This window comes from Dreissena polymorpha, chromosome 4 (assembly GCF_020536995.1).
Source record: "Dreissena polymorpha isolate Duluth1 chromosome 4, UMN_Dpol_1.0, whole genome shotgun sequence".
NCBI classification, from domain to species: Eukaryota; Metazoa; Mollusca; class Bivalvia; order Myida; family Dreissenidae; genus Dreissena; species Dreissena polymorpha.
In genome coordinates, this window is record NC_068358.1 from 142,176,102 (window position 1) to 142,202,386 (window position 26,285).

Genomic DNA, 26,285 nt, shown 5'->3' on the forward strand with positions numbered 1-26,285 from the left:
ACAATAATCAAACAGAACGAATTAACGCATATATTGAAAGAACATGAAGCCCTTACAGAAAAAAACTGAAGAAACTTATGGTTACATTATTATTTTGACGATGGTCATTCAATATAAAAAGCACCGGTAAAATTTCCATATACTGTCATCGCAAGAAACGATTTGGATTTAGAACACTATGTCAATGTCTAAATAAAATAATGCAACACAAATAAACAATAACAAAAGTTCTATCGCCATCGCACAAAGAAGAGAAAAACGAGGTCGACACAAAAATATCACTCGAGAAAAATGTAGATTTTATAATATAAAAGTTGTTGAATACGAAAAGCATAACTTTTTTCTTCCTTAGTTCACAATAAAAATAATGCACACACATTATAGTAAATTAAACAATAATTTTTACAATAGTGTAATCATAATACATTTGGTGAACTACTGTCATTTAATTAATATATTAAAATGTTGAATATATAAAACAAAGCTAATTATAATTATACAGCATGTTAGAAAATAAGTTTGTTAAAAAAAAATTAATACCATCGATTGTATCAAATACTTTCATAATTTTACTGTAACCGGATAAAAAATACGCTGGAACTTGTTTTAGCATCTTCAAACTAATACCTTTGTCTAGTCACATAACAATTTCAAATAACGTATCTCACTCTTTATTTAAACACTGATATATAAACAAAAATATGTTATTCAGAAAATTATATATATTTGTTTTTGTTTTTGTTTTAATTCAGTGTTATTTACTTATTGCATTTAATTTGTCGTTTACATATTGCATCCAATATGTTTTAGATATTCGGCACACACACTATTTAAATGATTATGTAGAAGTCAGTAATGTTGTTGTTATTGTTGTTGTTGTTGTTTGTTCAGAGTGCATTAGAACAATTAATTCCAAATTCCCAGTTTTTTCTTGTTCGTCTCTATATTTTAGTTGTTTTTTGTTTTTTGATATTCAAACTTTAATATTGAAACAAAATATTCTACGTACGTTGAGTTTGAGATTGTTTTATATGTTGGATGTGTAAAATAATGTTTAGCACCATGTGTACTGGTCGTCTGCTTTGTTGTGTTGGTTGAAGACATTTGTTTACAATAATACTTTAAATGAACGGTTTATCTTTTTTGTCCATACAATTAATTAGAATCCTACAGTAGTCAGCAAATCTTATATTAAAAAGAAGTGGATTTTCGTTAAAAAAATAATGCTAAAAGTATAAGTTCGTATATGTTTTATTGTTCATATTGGATAGTTTGTCCTTTTTTTAAAGGATAAATTGTTGATTTAAAGCTTTATCACATACTTGATAAATACTGCATGGTTTATAACAAAATAAATAACGTTTCTTTCTCAGATATTCACATCGTACGAGCGTTGTACGATTTTGATGCTATACACGATGACGATCTCAGTTTCAAAAAAGACGACAAGTTCAATGTAGAAGAGAACACTGCGTAAGATATCCTTTATATTAAATGTGCTTGGTGTGTAAACAAAATGAAATAAGCAACTTTTATAAATTATTGTTTAATTTATTGTGGACAAAACTAATTATCATTATTTAAAGCATTATTTATGTCAAGATTAACTAGTGCATACACGTGTAAGCACAGGATTCTACAGTATAATATGGAAATAATCGTATGTTCTTTCGGTGAATTGCAAAAAATTTTGCTATATGTAACAAATATGTGTTAAACAGGAATAATATCTATTATTTTGGGAATTAAGTCAGAAGCTGGGCTTGCCTATTACACTGTTTTATAAAAACTGGTATTTATCCAAATATGGAGTACATTCGAAAATGAGTATGTTAAGATAAAACTTTAAATTTCGGAGATTTACTATGTCTCACATCTATGAAGTTTCATAAATTTAGTTTATTGTGTGTTTTAACTGCATACACCTTAATAGATATTTAAAAGGATTGGGTTTAATAAATTACCATTATCGTATCCAAATTATATATGAAAAAAAATCATGGACATTTTATGTTTCATAACGAACATAAAATACTACGTATTATACAATAAACTAAAATTGACTTTTCATAGACGTGTGTGATTTGCGAGTTTTATCATCATATATTTTTAACAATATGATATCTTTCTACTAAAAAAAGTGAGAAATCAAATGTGCGTTAAACTAATATGCAGCAAATGCGCTATTTCCATGAGAGTTATATCCGGTTGCAATAATCTGTCTCCCAAATATCTGGTCATGATATTTTATCGTGGAGAAGCACGAAAAGTGTAGTCTATGTGCTACAAAATCCACCCAATTTTCGATAGAAAGTGACACGGCTGGTATCATTAGAATATCACTAATTAACACAGGTTTGCATACTTTGTAATGTTGGGCCATAAACCATGTGTACTTTGTCAACAAATAGGGAGATTGTAATAATTTGTATAGCAGCTTGAAAAAAATGGTTGGACCAAAAGCTAAGCACTGTTCTCGTTTTTGTTTCGAACACAATCGGTCTTCCACGAAAATACGCTCTGGTATTAAATGTGTAATATTATTGATATAAACAATTAATAGCACAATGATTTTAGCTCTGAAATTGTTGTTTGTGTATGTTTATAAATTTCAGACCAAACTCTGATTGGTGGGTAGCCACACATATCTCGACGGGCCAGAAGGGCTACATACCCAGTGATTATGTTATCAAGGACGACAACTCTCCACAGTCGCAAGAGTAAGTTTCTTTGTATTGATTATCTATACACGATGTTTTCCTGAATATATTTATGTGAATAAAAGGTTTAGGAATCGTTTTCTTTACATAAACTTTCTTAATTGATTGTTTCATAGCTTGGTCTAATATAAAAAGGTGTATTGAGCAAAGACTGATATGTATTTGTAGATTTGTTTTCCTAAAATGGCTTAATTGAAATACTTTGATGACTCTAGAAGTCACATGATTTGGATATGTAACAGCATAGTTTGTGTAGCAATGTTTTATTTTCATTAGTTAGTAATTCAATAAACTTGTGCATGTAAGGTCGGTGTCTGTAATAAAATAGTATATACTGAGATCTTAATTTTGAGTACATATTACACTCTAAAATAAAATGAAATTTATCTTCTAATATACTACACACATTACACTTTCTTTCGGCTATAGGGACGGGGGAAGGTTGAGTTCATCTTCCACTTTCTACATACAGTATATGTTAAGAGCATCTTAATTTAGAAAAACTTTTTTTAATTGTGCACATATCTAAATAAGGCTGACATTTGAAAGTGGCGAGGTTTTTATACCAATTGGCTCTGTTTGAATTGCTCAATCTCTCATTCCAATTTTAAATAAAATTATAATTTGATCTGTGTCTAACATTTGAGATAAATAACTCAATAAAAAAAGTAAATTGAAGATAACATGAAAATAATCACATCATTAGCATAAAGTAAAAGAAATATTTTAAAAGCATTAACATCAATACTTTCTATTCCTTAACTTTAAAAAGTCTGACTCTAAGTCATATAAATACATGGAAAATCAAACTGGAGATAAACATTCACCGAGTCTCACTCCAAGCATGCAATCGTAGTTATCACTTAATGCGTTACAAAGTTTGACTTTGGACTTTATTGCGTTATACATCGACCTTATTATATCAAGTGATGGACCTGATTTTATTTATTAATACCATAAATTATCCCGGGCAACATAGTCAAAAGCCTTAGTAAAATCTATAAAAGCATACTATAACTGCTTATCATGATTTAAAATGTGAGATGTAAGTCCATGTAGCACAAACATATACTCATGTGAGGCCTGAATCCTGCCTGTGTCTCTATATCTATTATTGAATGTTTTGATGAATAATTTTTCTAGAGTGCTAAGCAAATTTATACCTCGATAATTATTTACTTCGTTAACACTGCATTTCTTGTGTAAAGGAATCACGAGACCATCTGTGCATAGTGTTGGAAATTATCATAACGTCAATATTTTATAAAATATAGCATGCAAATAAGGTGTGAGTATACTGTTCCCTTGTATAAAAAATTCATTTTAATATAAATCAGGGCCTGCACTCTTGTTTGGGCTTATTTCGGCTATAGCTTTGTTAATTTCCTGAATTGAAATAGGGCTATTTAATTATTCAAACATAGTATTCAACTCATTTTTTCATACCTTTCTTCAAAGTATACAACGTCTTCACCAGGAGTAAAAAACAAGCTATCCGGGATATTTCGAAGTAATTCGCAAATTATCTCATGGTTATGTTTGATGTTCGTAAGCCAGCAGACTGTTTGAACATTTTTCAATACGATTCGGCATTTGTAAATTTTGCATCTAACCATTATTTGGTACGATTATTGTCATATTTTAGTTTAGCTTGCTCAATACAATTGTTTATTCAGTTCTACAGGTAGTTAATAACGACCGATATTCATCTGTTTTATTCTTTCTAAATACATTTAAATGTGTATAAAAAATCGATATTTTTTTAGCAGTCAGACGTAAATTATACATTGCTAGGACATGAACAAACACAATTTGTATTTTGTGTTTTTAGTTTGCGCTTGAATAACGGGGAAACAACTTCGTCAATAATATCACTACATTGTGAAATACGCAAATCTATATTATTGGCAGAACTGCAACTACTAACAGCATTTTGCATTGCATTCATTTTATGTCATAAACAGTTGACAACACTTCTATGTAACTATCCTTATTTTCAACATTCCAAACATATATACATGTATGTGTCTGATTTTGATCATCTTTGACAAATGAATTACTATTATGAGGCTGGTAAAAAGACAATTAAACATCTACCAAACACTGATCAGATGAAATATTTGGATCATGCACACAAAATTGGCATATATACTGAAATAAATACGGTTTGGTAAACATATAATCAACAACGCTAGATACAGGATACCAACATATGTATATTTACCGGACACATCTTTATCTATTCGACCATTAAGTATACGCAAACCGGTTTGTTTACACAAATCAAGAAGAATTAAACCGTTATTGATAACCCGCCCTTTATCTTGCTGGTAGTGCGGCATACATACATCGGGGATATAGTCGTCCGGCAAAAAATCTATATTATTAGTATTTTCATTTTTAACAAAATCTTGCAAATCTCACACAATTAAAGTAAGCTCTTTGCCGTTTTGGGGTTCAATATCAATAATAAATTTTAATAATCTCTCCAATGTATGGCTTTCTATAATAGCTTGGCGAAAACTACCTTCTGGGACAATTTAACATACACAGGTAACAAATCATCACCTAAATTAATTTTTTGATGCCCCAATGCTCACACATATAATATCATCATGTAATTTAAAAACTAATGTATCTGTACTTACAAATTCATTCCTTATACAAACATTAATTCCACCTGAAGACCGCTTTCTAGTTTTCAAATTTTCATATTTATGTAATTCAAAATATTCAAACCTATTAAACTGTAATCGGTTAGATCATGTGGCCATGTTTCAGTTGAAAGTACAATATCGTGATAATTATTATTATAACTGATTTGTATAGCGCTCTTTTCACACATAGTTGTGCGTTCAAAAGCGCTATACATGAAATTACATGACAACGTAACCATATAACAAGATGTATAAACATAATAGGTAAAAACATACAACTTGATTGAAGGAATTCATCTTAAAGTACTAGAATTAAAAATTAAAAATCAATTGATTAAATGTTAATTCCATTGATAAAACAGACCCTTAAACAGAGGATGATACAAAAAACAAAGACGTAACACCAACGGTAGCAAAGCGGGCCTAGAGACATCCCTGTTAGGGCGAGGACATTGCGCGCCACACCGCCGAAGGAGGCCGTGCCGATATCAAACCTAAGGTGACATTAATTAAACAGTGGAATGTTAAAAGATTAAGGGGAAAACAATATATTCTTACTGGTAAAACATGAAAACAGCTAAAAAAAAAGAATATAAAAATGTGTGATTGGCAGGGAAGGGGTGTGATCGACATATGACAAGTGTGCGAGGCAATCCTAAATCGGAGGTTCACAGAACTAAGCTCACTGCCCCCGGAGACTTACTTCCCTTACACCTCAATGATATAGTGTGTTTTAAAGGGGCCTTTTCACAGATTTTGGCATTTTTTTAACTTATATTGATAAATGTAAACATTGGATCATAAAAGCTCCAGTAAAAAATCAAGAAAAAAATTAAAAAAGGGAAAAGAACATTGCCCGGAGCAGGTTTCGAACCAGTGACCCCTGGAGTCCTGCCAGAGTCCTGAAGTAAAAACGCTTTAGCCTACTGAGCTATTCCGCCGAGTACACATTTGTGACGTATTTTATACCTTATATAAGCAATCTTCGTAGTTTCACAAAATTTAACGACAAAAACAGAACTCTCCAAATTATTCAATCGTTTCGCGTTGCAACGCTTTATAATTTTTAGGTTTTAAAATCGTCAAAAGATGCATATAATGTCTATATTAGAGCATGGTTAATGTTCAGTATTACTGTTTCCTCACAAATATCATAACTAAAACGAAAACTTACGGATCTGAAACAACTTTTTTCAATTTTGTCAATTTACCAAAGCGTGAAAAGATCCCTTTAAGTGACCGTTTATAATAACACAATTATTTGGCATCCCCGATTCCACAAGGAAGTGAATTCCAAAGAGTCGGAGCTGCTACTGCGAAGCTGCTGTCGTCTTAGGAGCTATTATATGTGATGGTTTTTCTAATATTGTCGTTTTGTTTTGTGATCTAAGTGATCTTCTTGGTTTATAGATGCTAAGCAAGATTCTGATGAAAATGGGTGATTGGTCGTTGAGTGCTTTGAATGTATGAGTCATAATCTTATATTTAACTCTGTGTTGTATGGGTAGCAAGTGTAGATCCTTGAAAACAGGCGTGATGTGGTCATATCGAGAAGTCCTTTAATTATATTGTATTAAATATTATATCCTTTAATTATTAAATATACTTTTACGTTCATTTGTATTAAGTTTATATACTATGCAGTTAGAAATATACTGAATATTTAATAAAGCACACAGCAGATTTGCCTTCTAGACCCCGTCCTAGTTCTTGACACCGTATGCCACTGGTTGTATTTCCACCTCTTTAACACCCACGCATTGTTCAGAGTCAGCTGATTTCAAGGTTACGCTGCTATTTTTAGCTGCGGTTTTCATTCCCGGTCTATTTTGGAAATTATCCCTTTGTTAACTACTTTGCCTCTTATAGGATTCAGCTGACTGCTTTTCGCTTTTCTGACCTTGAAATTGAACGTGCTTCTCGTGGGCGTCCTCGTGCAGGCATTTTCTCATTTGTGGGAAAGTTTGGGTTGCTTGCATCACATAGGATTGATTTTAAGGATTTTTCGTCTCGCGACTTAGGTGGCATAGGAGGATTCATTTCGTATAGTTTTGGCTGCCTTAATGAGATATAAGTCGTAGTTGGTGCAGTCCGCTGTAGAAATGATCGTAAAAGACGTTTTTCTGATGGGTTGGTGCTCGCCTTTACTGTTTGACTGATTTCCGGTTGTTCTTCAGTAAGGGATTTTGCATTGACGTGTTTTGGAAGGGCTTCTGGTTCAGGCACGTTGTAGTATTGGGCGTTTATTGCCTTATTGGTATAATGCGATGTCTGAGAATAATTCTGTAGCACCTAACCATTCACGTTCGCGGTCATATCCGTCTCGCTGTTCAAATCCGATGCGTTTTTGACGGGCTGACTTGCTGTAAAGAGGTTATTGGCCGAGGGTCGGTGTATATTAGGTGCACTCTAAGGTTAGTCGGTCCCACAAGTATGGGATGGCTTCAATCGTCCGATTTTTCTTATTTTCACCAACCGGTTTGCCCAAATGTACTTGCCCCATTCAGGTAATTCATTATGAATGATTCTCCCGTCATGTATTAATTTCGCCGGATACACAATTTGAACCTTTGACCTTCGATTTTGCGCTTTTGATTGTTTATATATAGGCCAACGACGCCCTCGAGCCTTTTGGATTTCACGGGGAAAGTCAATTGAGAATTTCGTGTTCCTCAGCATTCATACATTGCGCATGATTGCCTCAACATTATGGTAATCACGACAGTTCACTATAATTGTTCTGCTTTGATGGGAATGCCTCGGGTTTTGGTGACCGACTCTTTATGCGCGAGCAATGTAAACAAAACTAGGGTCAGTACCAAGATTGTTCTTCAAAAAGTCAAAAATTGTTTGGGTGCAGTTTTCTCCGTAGTTTTCGATAAGCCATTGAAATACCAGGTTATTCCGTATTGATCTGGCTTCAATATCAATTGATTTATACGCAAGGGTTTTTAAAAAAATCAGAATGAACGTTTGTGGTGGATGTTTCTTCTGTCAGCTTTTCATTGATGTTGCCGACTGCTTTTTATGCCCCCGGATCGAAAGATCGGGGGTATATTGTTTTCGGCTTGTCTGTCTGTCTGTCATTCATTCATTGTGTGTTTCCCAAAACTTTAACCTTGGTTAAAGTTTTAAAATAACTTTTGCATTATATAAGATAGCAACTTGTTATTTGAGATGCATACGTATCTCATGGAGCTGCACATTTTGAGTGGTGAAAGGTCAAGGTCAAGGTCATCCTTTAAGGTCAAATGTCAAATATATGGCGTCAAAGCGGTGCAATAGGGGGCATTGTGTTCCTGACAAACACATCTCTTGTTTGCATATGTACTACATTTAAACTGCAATTTACTTGCACGTTCCGGATGAAGCGAAGCTCATCTAAATATTAGTCAGTTTATCAAGATAATGGAAATTAAAGAAATTAAGAAATACAAACAAGATAATGTTAAAATTTTTAGAATAATTATTTAAAGATGCAAGTTTAATTGTATAAGGCATTAAATATAAAGAAGTGAAACTCCAGCTGCTGGAGCAGTATTGAATTCTTATTATAAACAATTAGTTGGTCCTTTATGTAAGGCAAGTGACCGATTGCCCAAACAATACAAAACAGCACAAAACAGCGCAATACAAAACAACATAAACACATATAAGAATAAAGCTGGGGTCACCGCCTTGGAACGGTCAATGCAAAGCATTGGGGGTTTAAACCGGTTATAAAGCGCTCAACCTCACACTTGGCCCAGCAATATTCATGATACATTTACGTGTAAATAAAATTTAACCTCATAGCATTGTAACTCAAATTAAACAATAATAAAGGGGAATTAAAACGCATTCAATTTAATTACCATTTAATTACTCAATAGTAGGAAAGATACCAGAGCAACAGAGTAACAATTTTTTGAGGAACGATGAAATGAAACTACGAACACGTATCAACTACATTCCTTCTTTATAGAAAAAGATTTCAGAATATAGCGTAATGAAGTTAATATTTCAGATCATCATCGCGCACATACAGGCAGAAGCAGCAATAATGGGTGTAAAAGATCCATATTGCAAAGCATGGATGTTTATGTGACTGCAAAAAATAAATCAAACAAAAAACGCCTGTTAGAGAGAAAAAATAATTAAATTGAACGTTTTAAACTGAATGACCTATGCATGTAGATTAAAAAAGTTAAAGTATGTGGTATGAAGCATTATAAAAGCGATGACGTCACAAAAATCAATGTAGCCAGGAACAAAGAGAGAGAGTATCATATGACGTAATTGACAAGCGAAGACATGATGACGTGAACAGAATCCAGGGGCAGTACTGTAACATTAAAATAAAAATATTAAAGGGGTGGTACTGTAAAATTGAATAACCAATGAAGCCAGCTACGGTGATTAAATATTTAAGAATCAAACGTATAAAATGGTAAAACCATTAATGATTCCAAATTTTAAGAGAAGAAAGATATAGTGAATCTTAAACTAACAAGCACGTGTTTTTAAGTACGTTAACATCATATCCTTTGGATACAAATGAGTTTATTAAATTGAAAACTTTAATATTAACATTTCCTTTAAGATATTTTAATTTGCGAACACGCTTCAAAACATCTCCATAAAATAATGGGTGTGAAAGTCCATTAGTTAAATGCCATTTTAAAGAAACATTATATTTTGAAATTAAATCACCATACTTTGAGTGAAATGTAGCGAATTTATTTCTAAGGTTATGATACAGAAAACCTTGTTTTAGCAATTTCTTAGTTAATATGCGATTACGATCATTAAAATCTTGAATACATGAAAATGCTCTGGCATAACGTACCAACTGCGAAATGTAAATACCATAGGATGGACCTTTAGGGATGTTGCCATCTAGGAACGGAAAATTCACAATTTCAAAGTTAAAGTCGTCCCGTTTGTCGTATAAACTAGTTTTGATCATATTATTATAGATAGTAAGATGTAAGTCTAAATACGCAGCGTCTGTATTGGATTTATACGATTTATTTAAGACTAGTTCATTCGGGTAGATTTTGTGAATATATTGTTCAAAGAATGGGTTATCTAAATTAAGTATGTCATCAATGTACCTGCTAGTAAGGTTAAAACATTGAATTAAATCTAGTCGTTTAGTTTTAGATAATTCTAACATAAAATCGCTTTCATAACAATATAAAAAAGATCAGCTATAACTGGCGCACAATTAGTACCCATAGGAACGCCGATAATTTGTTTAAATATTTTACCATTAAATTCAACGAACAAGTTATCCAGTAGAAAAGTAAGTGCTGCACAAAAGTCAAGACAAGTCCAAATGATGTAATTATCTAATATCTGATTAGTAACAAAAGCTGTTTTAGTGTTTAAAGCTAGATATGAACACTTCTCTCTAGCAAAAGTTTTTTTTCAAGCAAAGAAACAAGTTTGGATTTTATTAAAGCTTGAGGAAGCGTTGTATAGAGTGTAGAAAAATCATAAGAACTTACTTGTGACACCTTATATTTTTTCATTTCAATTTTATCATTTACTTCTAAGGAGTTTTTTATTGACCAAAATAGGTTAATATTACTATTATATAAGAAACCGTTGGGGTAATACATGTGGCTGAATCTCTTATATTCGTTTTCTAATTGAATTTTGCGTCCGGAAACCAACACAGAATTCTGAAATGATCTTAAAGAACTCACATTGAATTTGTTTTTAGGAAATCAAACCACATGAAGTAAAAAGTATTTTAATGGAATATGATACGCACGCTCTCAGCATGGTAATGTATTTGCATATTGGTATAAAACAATATATCAGGGCTAATACAATTATTTACCCGTTATAACTCTGCTATCCCCTTTTAATCCACGTTAAATATAGAAAAAAACTTTCAAAAGCATATCTACTTTTCAAAAAGCTCATTAAAACGACTATGTGATCGGTATGTAGAATTGTTTTTTGAAATCAGCAATATGGCAGACATTTAAATATTTTTAATATTTCTTTGATTTACTATGTTAATTTAAACTTGATAATATGCCTATATTTATAAATATCTGTGTGACAGAGGTATACGGTTTGTGAAAGATATCCAGACAACTCAAACACTTTTTTAGATAAGATAACCGATTGAAGCAATAACCGGTATAGTAAGGTATCCACTATGAAGGTCATGTTACTTCGCCGATCACCAAGTATAATTATATGGCCCCGCAATGTCTTGCTATTCGAAATTATGTATGATATAAAAGTAACAGCACAGCTATATTACGTTTTTTCTAATATAAAGAAGTGAAACTCCAGCTGCTTGAGCAGTATTGCATTCGCATTATATACAATTAGTTGGTCCTTTATTTAAGGCAAGTGACCTAAACAGTACTAAACAGCACAATACAAAACAATATAAACATATATAAGAATAAAGCTGGGGTCATCGCCTCGGAACGGTCAATGCAAAGCATTGGGGGTTTAAACCGGTTTTAGAGCGCTCAACCTCACACTTGGCCCAGCAATATTCATGATACATTTACGTGTAAACAAAATTTAACCTCATAGCATTGCAACTCAAATTTAACAATAATGCAAGGGAATTAAAACGCATTCAATTGAATTACCAATTAATAACTCAATGGTAGGAAAAAGACAAGGGCAACAGAGTTACAACTTTTTGAGGAACGATGAAATGAAATTACGAACAAGTATCAACTTCATCCCTTCTTTTGAGAAAACGATTTAAGAATATAGCATCATAAAGTTAATACTTCAGATCATCATCGCGCAAATACAGGAAGAAGTAGCAATAATGGGTGTAAAAGATCCATATTACATAGCTTGGTTGTTTATGTGACTGCTAAAAAGTAAAAAATAAATCAAACAAGAAACGCCCATCAGAGAGAAATTATTAATAAAGTTTAACGCTATAAACCCGATGACCTATGTATGTAGCCTAAAACAGTGAAAGTGTGTCGTAATATAGAAGCGATGACACGATGACGTAAAAAAAAATCAATGTAGCCCAAAACAGTGAAAGTGTGTCATATAACGGACTTTAGAAGCGATGACACGCTAAAGTGAAAAAAAATAATTGCAAGGGGCAGTACTGTAAAATAAAAAATATTAATATTAAAGAGGCAGTACTGTAAACTCAAATTACCAATAAAATCAGCTTTGTTGATTGAATATTTAAGAATCAAACATATAAAATGGTCATTCCATAAATTAATCCAAATTTTAAGAGAAGAAAGATATAGTGAATCGAAAACCAACAAGCATGTGTTTTAAGTACGTTAACATCACATCCTTTTGATAAAAAAGAGTTGATTAAATTGAAAAGTTTAATATTAACATTTTCTTTAAGAAATTCTAATTTGCGAACACGCTTCAAAACATCTCCATAAAATGATGGGTAGGACATTCCATTAGTTAAATGCCATTTGAAAGGAACATTATATTTTGAAATTAAATCACCATACTTTGAATGAATTTTAGCGAATTTACTTAGTAGGTTATGTATGATACAAAAAACCTTTTTTTTCAATTTATTCTCTAATATACGATTACGATCGTTAAAATCTTTAATACGTAAACATGCTCTGGCGTAACGTACAAACTGCGAAATGCAAATGCCATAGGATGGACCATTAGGGATGTTACCATCTAGGGAAAATTCAAAGTTAAAGTCGTCCCGTTTGTCTTATAAACTTGTCTAAATCATATTATATTTTATAGTAAGATGTAAGTCTAAATACGCAGCATCTGTATTGGATTGACACGATCTATTTCAGACTAGTCCGTTCGGGTACAATTTGTGAATATAATGTTCAAAGTATGGGTTATCTAAATTAAGTAAGTCATCAATGTACCTACAAGTTAGGTTTAAACGTTGAATCAACTCTAGTTGTATAGTTTTCGATAATTCTAACATAAAATCGCTTTCATAACTATATAAAAAAAAAGATCAGCTATAAGTGGCGCACAGTTAGTACCATCGTCGGATACCCACGTTCGACCCATTCCGCTATTCTCCATTTATCGCTAATGCTGGAGAGTAACGGAATGAATTAGTCGTGGGTATCCGACGATGAATTAGTACCCACAGGAACGCCGATAATTTGTTTACATATTTTACCATTTAATTCAACGAACAAGTAATCCAGAATAAAAGTTAGTGCTGAACAAAATTCAAGACAAGTCAAAATGTTGTATTTATTTTAAATGTAATTAGTAAAAAAAAAGCTGTTTTAGTGTTTAAGCACGATACGAACACTTCTCTCTTGCACATGTTTTTTCAATCAAAGAAACAAGTTTGGATTGTATTAAAGTGTGAGGAAGCGTTGTATATAGTGTATAAAAATCATATGTGCTTACTTGTGACACCTTATATTTTTTTCTTTTCAATTTTATCAATAACTTCTAAGGAGTTTTTTATTGACCAAAATAGGTTGATTTTACTATTTTCATAAACTTTTTACACTATTTAGCTATATGATATATAATAGCACTCAATGCAGATGTAAGATACACTGATAACTGCTTCGTGGTACAATACACTGAATTAGCGATAAAACGACTTTTACATGGCGTTTTGTGTAATTTAGGTATGCAGTCAAGTGATGGCAATTTCTTGCTAGTAATATTAACTATTATATTTAATTTTTGCATTCGGCAATATGGTCGGCAATAATTTCATAAGGTTGCTTATTGTTATCACAATATGATGTAGTTTTTGAAAGTTCTTGTGAAATAGTTTGAACATTAAATACTCGTCATATAAGTATTACAATATTAGAAGCCTTATCAGAAGGAACTATGACGAATTTAGATTGTAAGTCGTCAAGCAATTTACAGAGACTTTGTTTATTAAATTTAGGTAAATGTGGTAAGGCCAAAGGATTTGAATTATAAAAAAATATATCTTATTCATGGCCATACATAATACTTTGGTTTTTCATTCATTGAGTGCAGTAATTTCAGCATTTTCCTTCCCGCGCCATTTAGTACAACATTCCTGTAAGGATGTTTCGATTTTCTTAATGCAGTTTTTAAAATTGATAGGAATAGGAAGTCTAAACTTAGGGCCTCTGCGTAGTAAATTTCTTAGCTTTTTATTTTGAATGAAATTAAGGTCCCAGTTATAACATGTACTATATACATATTTTGAACTAGAACAGTCATATGATGTAGGACAATTTCTTATTACATACGACAGGTTTACTATATTTGTAGCAAATCAGCGGTGATTCAGTATTGCGGAAATAAGGGGGTATCAACCGACGCACATTTTTATCATGAATATTTTAGGAAGGTCAATTAAATCAAGACCTTTGGTACAAAACTCAATTTTGATACGATTTCTAGTTTTGTTATGCGAACTTTCAATGAAAGGTTTAAGATAAAAGTCAGTGAATGATTCAATGGTACAAGCACATTCATACAGTGGGTAAGATTGAAGTAAAATAACTTAACATTCCTTATCAATATGCACCAAAGAAGAAACAGAAAGAAAGCAAAGTGCACTTAGTAATTTATGTTAACCGCCATTTTGTAATAATGTATAGCAGTCATTTAAAGAAAACAGTCGTTTAAATTTTCGCCTTATGTTACCATTTTTCCTTATGCCGTGTGAACGTTTATTTCTTAGACGTTAACTGAAAAGAGAAAATGAATAAATCAATTTATTTAAAAAATAGTTCCAACTTTTAATAAATTATCATTTGATCCAAGTGGGTAAGCTGTTTGTTAACGTTTTATCCATTTAAATTCCGACACGCACATTGCTTTTAATTGGTACTGATTTTAATTACTATTATCAAAAATAAGTTGTTCCACAGGTTGAATAGAAATATTTGTTACGCTCTGACCCGTTTAATCAAAGTGTTGGTAAATAAAGTTGTACAATTTATTGTTATTTTTAAATTTATAAGTTAAGATGGTCCCAAATGAAAACTGAAATGGGCCTGTTATGAAATTCAAATACAATAATGGACATGTTTTTTAGGTATTTTATATGACTTAGGACAAGTCCACGCAATTGTTGTAAACAAAGATAATAGGGTCAAATTTAGTAACGTTAAGTGGTTTTGTAAGTAACATTACACAAAGTCTATATGGTCTCAAAATCAGTTCAAGCCTCTTTTTTAAAATATCAACAAGGTGTTAGAGTCCCTGACGAGAAAAGTGTTGTTCGCAGTAAGAGATATTTGTTAAACTATAAATAAGAGCCTAGACGTCTTAGGTATAGCTGCAAACTTCGTACCGACTGTATATGTTGTGTATGTATTAATGTTTGTATTTTATATGTGTATGTGTATAATGATAAGATGAGAAAATAAAATTGTGCAGTGAGAAAAAACAAAAGAATAACCCTGAAACCTCGTGTGAAAATCTTAATTTTTTACACTTGCAATTTTATGTCCTCCACCACTATAGTGGGGGACATATTGTGTTTGCCCTGTCTGTTGGTTTGTTTGTGTGTTTTTTTGTTTGTGTGTTTGCGTCAAACTTTCACATTTGCCATAACTTTTGTAATATTAAAGATAGCAACTTTATATTTGGCATGCATGTGTATCTCATGGGGCTGCACATTTTGAGTGTGAAGGTCATCCTTCAAGGTCAAAGGTCAAATATATGGGTCACAATCGCTTATTTTATGTACACTTTTGCAACATTGAAGATCATAGTGTTTCACAAACACATCGCTTGTTTTTAAAGAAAATAACAAGTTTAGTTTAAATCAATCAATGTATAAATGATTCAAGCAATCAATCAATAAATCAACTAACCAACTATATAACCAACCAATCAAACAATTAACCAACCAATCGATTAATTAACGGAATTGTTTATTTGGTCGTAAGTCTTACCATTTCAAATTGTTCCAATGTAATTGAACTTGGCACTGATTGAGACGATCAACTGGACTTTTACTGGTCATTGCCAATTGAAACTCCATCTTCTTTCCATCTTAGGATTGTAAAGATGTAATTATAACCTTTTCAGATAATTCCTTGACAAAACTCAGTTTCCGGGACAGTAAGTTGGTTTGGTTAACAGTAATCGTTTTTGTAACTCCCACGGGATATGACACATTAAATATTCCCCTTGTTCCTCAATCCTTAGTAACAAGCTTCGGTTTGAATCTAAGCTTGATTTTTAAATCTACTGGATGGATCTCGCTCAAAGTATTACAGTTGAATGACTTGTATGTGTAGATGATTGTTAATATATAATTTCGGCTGCAAAAAGTGTTGGCAAAATTAGTGTTCTTTGTGTTTTTTTCCTATATTAAACGTATTGTCCCAAAAATACATTTTGATAGCAACAGAGGTATGGCCCTTTCCAAGTATTTAACATATAGATTCCAAATTGTGGGTTTTCAACTTATCTTTAACTCCTTGGTGGATCTCGCTCAAATTGTCACGGTTTAATGACCTTAGTGTTTAGATCATCGTAAAGAAAGGCATTTTGGCTGTGGCGATTTTTGTAGACGTTGGTCTTCAAATCCTGTAACTGCTTGGTGTATTTCGCTAAAACGTTCTAAGCTAAATTACCTTAATGCAAAGGTTTTCATTGAAAAATAAATTTCATTTTATACCAGTTTTTACATTATTATGTATGTTCGTGCACTGCAGAATTTCTAGTGTATTTTTTCAGTGTTCTAACTAACGCTTCGGGAGCATCAGTGTCTGTGATACATTTCTTGTTTTAATCATTTATATATACATATAAACATCCCAATACAAATGATGTACTAAATTTCCCAAATACTTTCCTACGATTATATTGTCAACGTTAGTTTAACAGAATTTAAAAAAATCAGGGCTCATGCATTTTCATTATCTTCTATCGGTTATTCTAATTACTGAACATATCAATAAGCTATTCTCTTAATTGCAGCTGGTGGTACGATGTAAAGAGGACGGAGGCCGACATTCAACTGTTGTTCCCTGAAAACCCAACGGGAACTTTTCTAGTCAGATGGAGAACATGTTGTACGGCCATAAGATCCGTTTCAACTTGTATAGTTGATCTAACAACTTTTGTTAACATTCCCATATTAGATAAAACAGTGTTTAGCTCAAAATGAGTTTAGTTCAGTTGTATCTGTAATCAATAATTATAAACCCGCAGTAACGGTGGATATACTAGAATCATCATCTGTCCCTCTGTCAGTCCATACACACAAAATTGTCCGGTGGCGTATATTTTTCTATATTCAAACATGCAGGCATTATTTCTAATCGTATGAACTTGTTTTTATGCGAACTTTGTCGTTTTCCGTTAAAGAGTGCAAAAGTAATGCCCCCTTTTCCAACTATAACTAGAAACTCCACACTTTCTTATGTAATACATTCAAACTTGTTGACACTAGTCTTTATGATATGAAGTTGTACATGTGCGAAAGTTATCATGAATCACAAATAAAAACATGCATTACCCTTGTTAACTTTCTGTTACATTAAAATTTAATATAAGACTTGATAACGTGTGCATGACTTAAACTAGAACATTTAAATATGTAAACGTTGGTACTTAAAATTTATCTTTACCCTCTACTTAGTTTCATCAAATCTTGACCATGGTATCATAGCTGACCGCAACCAGTGTTTCAAGTTATGTATATTTTCACTTGTATGGCAAAATATCTTTACATGATAGGAATCAACTCTTTATGGTAAAAACTTGAAAATGTAAAATGTTTCATCACTATTGTGACAAGTTCTAGTTTGTGTCTAATATATATTTGTTTAATGTTCATTTTAAAACATATTTGTTTACGTTTCTTAACGTTGTCATATAACATAGAATTTTAGTGCTTAGTTTAATATGTAATCCATATGTTTTTGTATCTGAAACTTTTATGTCATTGTTTATTGTTGATGGTCATTAAAAACGTGTGGGTTTTTCTTTCTAAACCTGTATTATATATTTTAATTAGGTTGAAGTAAGTATTGAAAATATCAGTCAAGTTAGGATTCCATTGTAATGACAAGATTCCCTATAAAATGTATGTTTTTAATAAAGTGACCGTTCGTCTACGGATGTTTACGTTAAATACTGATAAATGACAATTTTTGGACCTCTGAGTTTTCATCATATGTGTAGTATATACGATTTAAAATAAAATAAAAAGATTTTCTCGTCCAATGTGTTCAATCTAAAACATAATTCGCTTTCAGATAGAGACCAAATGATCTTATCCGTAAGAACCTCTGAATCGAAGTCAAACGATGCCTGCGTGAAGCACTACAGGATCCACCGACTGGATAACGGATGCTTCTTCATTAGTAATAAGAAAACCTTTGACAATATGTTGGATCTTATCTTGCATTACCAAAGTGAGTGTATTAATAATCGGTGTTATTTTGAATGTCATTTTGTATTACCAAAGGAATTTTTATTAAGATTTGAGAATATATGGAACATAACTTATGGAACCTCCAATACCGAAGTAAGATTATTAAGCTTTGACAATAATTGGGATCAGATTGTGCATGACCAAAGTTAGTTTTTTTAAACTTGACTCTGTGTTGGATCGGATGTTCCATAACTTAAGGCATTATCTTAACCTTTGAAAATATGTTTGATCTGATTTGGTATTGCCGAAGTAAGTGTATAAATCTTTGACAATATATTGGATCTGATTTTCTATAACCGAGGTAAGTTTCCTTTATCATTAGACGTATTTTGGATCTGATTTCCAATTACAAAAGAAAGTATGTTAAACTTAATACGTAATTTTCCATTTACAATTTAAGTTTTATTTGCCTTTGAAAATATGGTGTACATCATTTTCCATTACTTAAGTAATTTGCACGTTGACAATTTGTTTTATGTGATTGGTTTTCCTCGTAAAAAATACATTCGATAATATGTTGGATCTTTCCGAAGTAAGTGTATTTAATATTTTAGACAATATGTTGGAACCTATATTCCATTACCGAGTAAGAATCATTAACATATATCTTGATGTAGTTAAGGTAGCATGTTGTGATAGTCACACAATTTGGAAATTGTAAGTGGAATGTGTTCTAATGTATGCTACAGAAAAATGATGAACATGAGCAAACAAATCTAGAAGTTATTTTGTGTATTTTTAATTTGGAATTATAAGTAGAACTTTTTGAACACAAATACATATTTAAAGTAGTCTGAAGTCGATAGAACGAATACAAGTGTATATGACTGTATATGACTGCTGCTAACTCATGTTTACGATGAAAAATATATTTGAAGGGAATACTTAGGCGGACAGTATATACTACGAATTGTCCCTTGGTCAATTAAGATGATTTGATGGGGTAAACAATACAAAATTAATCGTGAGAATTTCAGATGGCGCTAATGGGCTGTGTTGTAAACTGGATGTCCCGTGTCCGAAGATCCGACCAATGGTGCAGTTCCGTGAACTAGATGTTTCACGGAACTATGTGAAACTTCAGAAGAAGCTGGGCAGCGGATACTTCGGAGAGGTGTGGGCGGGTGAGGCAAACAGTATTTGCATAAATTCGTAACCTCATACTTAGTTTAAGAGTGTGTTTTTACAATTCTTTATTTAGATCTTCCATACATATGTGTAGTTTGAGTCATCCTGCTCCACGCCTGTAAATGTTTTAGGTAATTAGTCAAATAGGCAAATTAAATGTATATTAATGTCTGTACAGCAAAAAAGAAATAAAATATCCCGTTTTGCATGCATTAATATCAAAAGCGAAAAAAGTTTAGAAGAAACAAACACACTCGGGTTTGGACGTCTGTATCGGATATGTGTTAGAACTAGAATTTGTATGATATTTACTCGACGTATATTTCATCGTTGATTGGGTTTTCAAATATGTGTACCTTTTTGCATGTGTCATTGTTTAAATGCCACTTGCTAAACATAACCTGTTACTTAGTCTTAGTATAGTGTGTGGGTCACTTGTTTACACAAAAGATGTGTTTCTGTACTTCGAAGATAAAAATCCTTATATCATAAAGGTTACATTTGTACTGCAAACTATTTTAATCAGACATTTAAGAATATATGTGACCTTTAAAATTGAATACGATGATTGACAACGATATCTGCAAAATTGCAACCCCCCAATACATAATTGATACTTTCTTAATGCTCATTGCAAACGTACATTAATTATCATGTGTGTCATTTTTGATACAGGACTGATTGCTAGTAAACAATTTTTTGATTAAACAACTTGATGTATATGTTTCTCTTGAAATAAAAAAAACAACATGGGATGTTTTTTTCCATTGAATGTTATTAAAAAGTATTTTCCATCTTAATTTGCAAGTTGGTATCTCTGTTTTTGAGGTAAACGTTTATATACACTTTGTATTGTTTTTGTTACAAGACTTTATTATTCAAATTAAAGGACGTAAATGAATATTCCATTTTCGGCTTTTTTATAACATCAAAGATGACAATTTTATAGAGTTCGCAACTGTTCTAATTAGGTCTTCATAGTATATATTAAAATAATGTATTTACCAATGTCAGGTTCTAACACGACTTCGCTCATAAACAATCAAGATAAGCGTACAATGTATTTAACAAAACTACTTCATCTGTTATACATGTTAATACTATTGAGACCTATTTAAAAAAACAAGCATATTGAATATATATTCATGCCTACTAACAACTTGCTTATCGATATATTCTAACTTAAATGTAGCAGATTAAGAATTCCATTTAAAGAAGTTTATGTGACATCCAAACAACGAGAAGTATCAACGGCAACCGAAAGATTTTGTGTGCTATGCTTATACTTATTGTATGCAATAAAAGGGAAATATTTGATTTAATGTAACTCCAAAATTAAAATAGTCTTGAGTTTGTTTTTTCTCCGAAATCAAACTCAGCGGTATCGAAAGTTAATTGTCAGCAAAAGTTCCTAAAAATTTTCTGTATATTTGATAATTTCATTCAAAACTCTAGTAAACTTGTTGATTTACCTGCCCTTAAAAAATCCTGTCTGATCCGAATCAAAGTATCAAGGCCAGTTTTAAGTATGTTCGCAATTGAGTCAGACGCAAATGTATAAACAACTTTTAAGTGTTAAGGGACGTTATATACAAAAATACCTAATCTTATTTTCGCTTAGTGTACATGTTAGTAATAGTATTCCTTGTTTTTTTTTTATTAATTGACATAGTATCATAGGTAAAAACATAATTGAGACCCCTTACAGTACTTTTGTCCAAATTTGTCCAGAACGCTTCAGCATTTTTTGTTATCCTGGTATTTTGTAATTGTTCTTATTTTAATGTGAACGCAATGTCATCGAATGCGATGGTGTTGCGCAATAATTGCTATATTTCAATACTTGGTTGACCAATGTGTTTACCATTAAGATATATTATATTTCTCATTGTGTGCATATTTTGCATATACTATTTTGTAAACATGTGCTGCTTCTTTTCGAATATCGTTTTGGTTCAATAGTTGTGCCCTTCGTCATGTTTGATAACGGTAAATAACAAAGGTATTTTGTAGATTATTCCTCGCATTTGCATATTTTTAAGATATCCTCCATTTCTTTATTCCTAAAAGATTTTTAGCTTAAGTATGATATGGCTTTACCTCTGAATTGAAGTACGAGAACGTTTAAGACAGTATGTTTTTATGGACAATTATATGAGATTATTTTTTAAAGAATTTAAAGAATCCACATTGTAACCATGTGTGACATACTGCATATTATTCTCTTCAATCTAAAACTTTGTAAAATTTAGGTACTCAATATAGTGGAGTAAAGAGTTATTAAATTTTTTTAATTACATGACCATTTTCTCTCTTGCTAAGTTTCTATTGTAAATGTATAAGAGAATGATCATTTCAATCTATTGCGTGGTTTTAAGAGTTTTAGCCCAATCTGAAATGTTTCACATCACCATTAATACACATACATGTGTCCATTAGTCTTCTATCATTGATTTCCGTTGATAACAACTCTCTAAAAAGCATATAATCATATATGCAATTAAGTAAGTGATACATTTTTACATTAGATCCACACATTTCTAGAGTTCGGAGAGGCAATACTAAATAATCATCCACAGGTCTATTGTGAGTGAATCGGGTTTTTTCTATTGAAGAACTAAATTAATAGTATTGTAAACATGACATACCATCTTAAAATTATTTTAAATAGAAAACCACATAATCTTTTTGGTATGTTTAATAAAGGTCACGGGCATTTATGGTAATGTGTTTGTACATTTTCCATGATTTTTGAAAATGATTACCTTTTCTGTTTGGCTTTTAAATATAGACTGGAAGAAAAAGCCAAGCTTGTCACAGCTACTTGGTTCTATCACTTTGTTTTATACATGTACATTGTATAACAAGCAATAATGGTATATTTGCCCAAACAAACCACAGTATAAATGAATATAAAAAACGTACAACAGATCAACATTAATTTATTAGCGAATATACTAATTGCAAAAACATAAACTGAAAACAACCACAACAACTTTATAAACAAAACAATAACAATTACATCATGAGTTATTTACAAAAAAGACAAACATCTACATAGTCACACAATGGACTTTCAATTATATTGTTTTACAATATAGTTTCAAAACAATCTAGTACTTCACATTTTATGCACAATGTATGATCTTTAAAATTTGCTATTTAATCAAAGCCTTATATAAATCAATAGACTATATATAATAAAGTTGTGGAGCAAAGACTCAGGTTCAATCATTATGTTTACATGTCTAGTAATAGCACTAGCTTATAGCACTGTCATTTATACTTATACACATTAAGTGTAAGTGAAATAACAATCAAAAGTATTATCCAATTATGTTAAAGTCTTATCGCATTTTCTCTCAAATCAAGACACAGTAAAATTATGTTCGATTGCAGGGTACATTCAAGTGAATTATACACCAATGCAGGTAAATGCTTTCGTTAACATTTTCTCCTGAAGGTAAATGGCGTGACATAGTAGATATTGCGGTGAAAACACTTAAGCCGAGTAAGATGACACCAGAAGCATTCCTGGAGGAAGCAGAACTAATGTATAATCTGCGTCACAAGAAGCTTCTCCTTGTGATGGCAGTGTGCGCGAAGTCAAAGCCGATCTGGGTCATCACAGAGCTCATGGCGAAAGGTACACTGCTGGATTACCTTCGGAAGGATGGGGGAAATACCATCACGTTTAATATCATAACTCACCTGGCCGAACAGGTATGGGAATCAGGCTGTTGTTTTTTTCTTCTGTGTTTGTAGATTTTATAAGGCCGTACTATCACGACATTTTATCAAATCATACATATTCTTAATTAGCCTTTTTACTTCCCTTCTTGGAAAAAATCCATCAAATATCGTTATAAAAATTGTTACCGTCATAAAGGCTTATCACTTAATCCCAGAGAGTAAAGAATTGCTAAGGATGTAATAGACTTCGCAAAACTTTAATCAATGTAACCTAGGTTGAAGATGCATTATTTGCTGTTTACAGCTGGAACAGAATGCGTTCTTTAAACTTGAAATACTCAAGGTTGTGATTTCCACCGTTCAGCTGATTAACTAATTGTCAATGCCAATATTGTAAAGCAAATAGTTTTTTTTACTTTTCAGGATGTATTCAAAAATGATTTGGTTAGTAAGGTGTGTTGGTTATTGTGTTGCACTGTTTTGTTTCCAAAATTACAACCGTGCATATTGTAGTTAACTGAAAGTTGTATTGATTAAACTCTATAAATTCACTCAATTTTAATATTGTTATGTATGGGCTTTATCAAAATCACGAATATACATAAGTATACATATTGATGGTATTCAAATTTAACAAGAGTGCCAAACTGTCACAAGATACGCCCGTTCGAAGGTTTTGGACACCATACTCAATGCTTGAAATGCACTAAGTGACCTCGTGACCTCGTTTTTGACCCGGCATGACCCATATTCGAACTTGACCTACATATCATCTAAACACAACTTCTGACCAAATTAGGTGAAGATCAGAAGAAAACTACTTCACTTAGAGAGCGGACACCATGCTAAATGCTTGAAATGCACTAAGTAACCTCGTGACCTAGTTTTTGACCCGGCATAACCCATATTTGAACTTGACCTACATATCATCTAGACACAACTTCTGACCCAATTTGGTGAAGATCGGGTGAAAACTTCTTCAATTAGAGAGCGAACACCATGCTTAATCCTTGAAATGCACTAAGTGACCCCGTGACCTAGTTTTTGACCCGGCATGACCCATATTCGAAATTGACCTAGATATTGTCTAGACACAACTTCTGACCAAGTTTGATGAAGATCGAATGAAAACTATTTGAATTAGAGAGCGGACACTGCTGTGGACGCCGCCCGCCGCCCACCGCCCGCCAAGGGTGAAACTATAATACTTCCCGTTTTTAAAAGGACGAACGTGAAATAAAACGCAGCATATGAAGTTATGACGTCATATTGATATTACAACGCAGAAGTTTCGAATTTCATTATGATGACATGTAGATACAAAACGACATTCAGATGTGCTTGACTGAGGGCCTTATTTCGAAACTATTCTTTCGCACTAATATATAGAATAGTGAGAACGACCTTTCTTATATGAAAATGGGTCATATTCTTAGCGTTAAAAGTTCGAGATTTTAAAATAAGTCTCTTAAAATGTCCATCCTGAATGAAAAGTCATTTTGAACCATGTGATGTAAATATTATTTGACAACCAACATAAAAAAATAAATATTTAGTCCTCGATTAAAAACCATAGTTCCGGATTTTTCACAACGGAGATAGCTTGGTCCATGTCCAAAAGTAATTAGACAAGAGGTTATTTAGAGTGATAAACATTTAGTCCATTTACAGATCGCTGATGGCATGGCGTTTTTGGAAGCCAGGAACTTCGTACATTTCAACCTTCGGGCGGCCAACATTCTGATTGGCGAGCATTATGAGGTGAAGGTGGCAGACTTTGGTCTCGCTCGCGTCTTTGAGGAAGATATCTATGAAGCACATGAAGGTGAGATTAAAATTTGATGTAGAAATACATTGTTTGTTTACATTAATGTGCTCCTTTTTGGCCTGGGGCGAAGCCCTAAGGCCATAGTAATGGTACAAATTTCTGAGACAGTCAGAATTGGCTGGCTGCCAAAACAACCACGAATGAATGAATTTCTAAATGTCCGATTTACCACTTGGCGGTCATTAATGCGCAATCAAAGAAGAGGGACATATACAAACAAATAGGTCCCTGCAAAGAAGGTCTCAATAACCAGCATTGTAAATACAGAACATCACTATATAACATGACAGTGTGATAAAACGTGTAAACAAATATTATTGAAGCAAAATTGCTAAGCATTGGGTACGACATAGTTTTTATTATTGTTTGCATATTCATGCGAGAATAAGTTCCTCACTTGACGGTCTAGGCCGAAAATATACGAGTGTCTACGGAGACAGTAAGAATAATTTTTTCTGATACATTTTTTTAAGGTATTAGCACTCTAATGAACTTCGTGCAATATCGCCTTCTTTCGTACATATCCGTCACTCCGAATGTTATTCGGGAATGTGCGCAAAACTACGAATATTCTATAAATACGCTATGAAATACTAAATGTAGGATCCGCTAAATACAATGACAACAAATATGGCCGACATTGTACCTGACAGATTGGGTCGTTTAAAGAAAAAGCAATTTGCTATATTGAAAGAGAAAGATTAATAAAAGTGTTATTATTGTTCATATGAATGTGACTGGAGTTAATGATAAACATCAACTGATGCATGGCAGTGTTGATATTTATGAAGAAAACGATTCCTGGAAATACGAATGTCAAACGCTTGAAAATTTTGACCACTGTGAAGAATAACGTTTAGAACCCGTGTCACTTACAAAATGTAATATTGTTGGTGAGCAGTAAAAGG

The 26,285-nt window shown here is 32.3% G+C and overlaps 2 protein-coding genes across 19 annotated transcripts in view; both read left to right on the forward strand.

Annotated features, from left to right (window-relative positions):
• LOC127877068 (heat shock 70 kDa protein 12A-like) overlaps positions 1–26,285 on the forward strand; it is a 78,641-nt gene that overhangs the window by 18,084 nt on the left and 34,272 nt on the right. The window lies entirely within an intron of this gene.
• The window catches only part of LOC127877069 (tyrosine-protein kinase SRK3-like), a 55,847-nt gene that overhangs the window by 18,047 nt on the left and 11,515 nt on the right, over positions 1–26,285 (forward strand). For 17 of the 18 annotated variants that reach the window (XM_052422676.1, XM_052422680.1, XM_052422678.1 and 14 more), the window contains 7 exons: positions 1,374–1,473; positions 2,616–2,720; positions 17,267–17,388; positions 18,550–18,708; positions 19,706–19,852; positions 23,320–23,579; positions 25,221–25,374. In XM_052422676.1, the coding sequence (XP_052278636.1) occupies positions 1,374–1,473; positions 2,616–2,720; positions 17,267–17,388; positions 18,550–18,708; positions 19,706–19,852; positions 23,320–23,579; positions 25,221–25,374 (1,047 nt within the window). The remainder of the gene's footprint in view (positions 1–1,373; positions 1,474–2,615; positions 2,721–17,266; positions 17,389–18,549; positions 18,709–19,705; positions 19,853–23,319; positions 23,580–25,220; positions 25,375–26,285) is intronic. The other variant, XM_052422677.1, reaches the window with a different exon arrangement.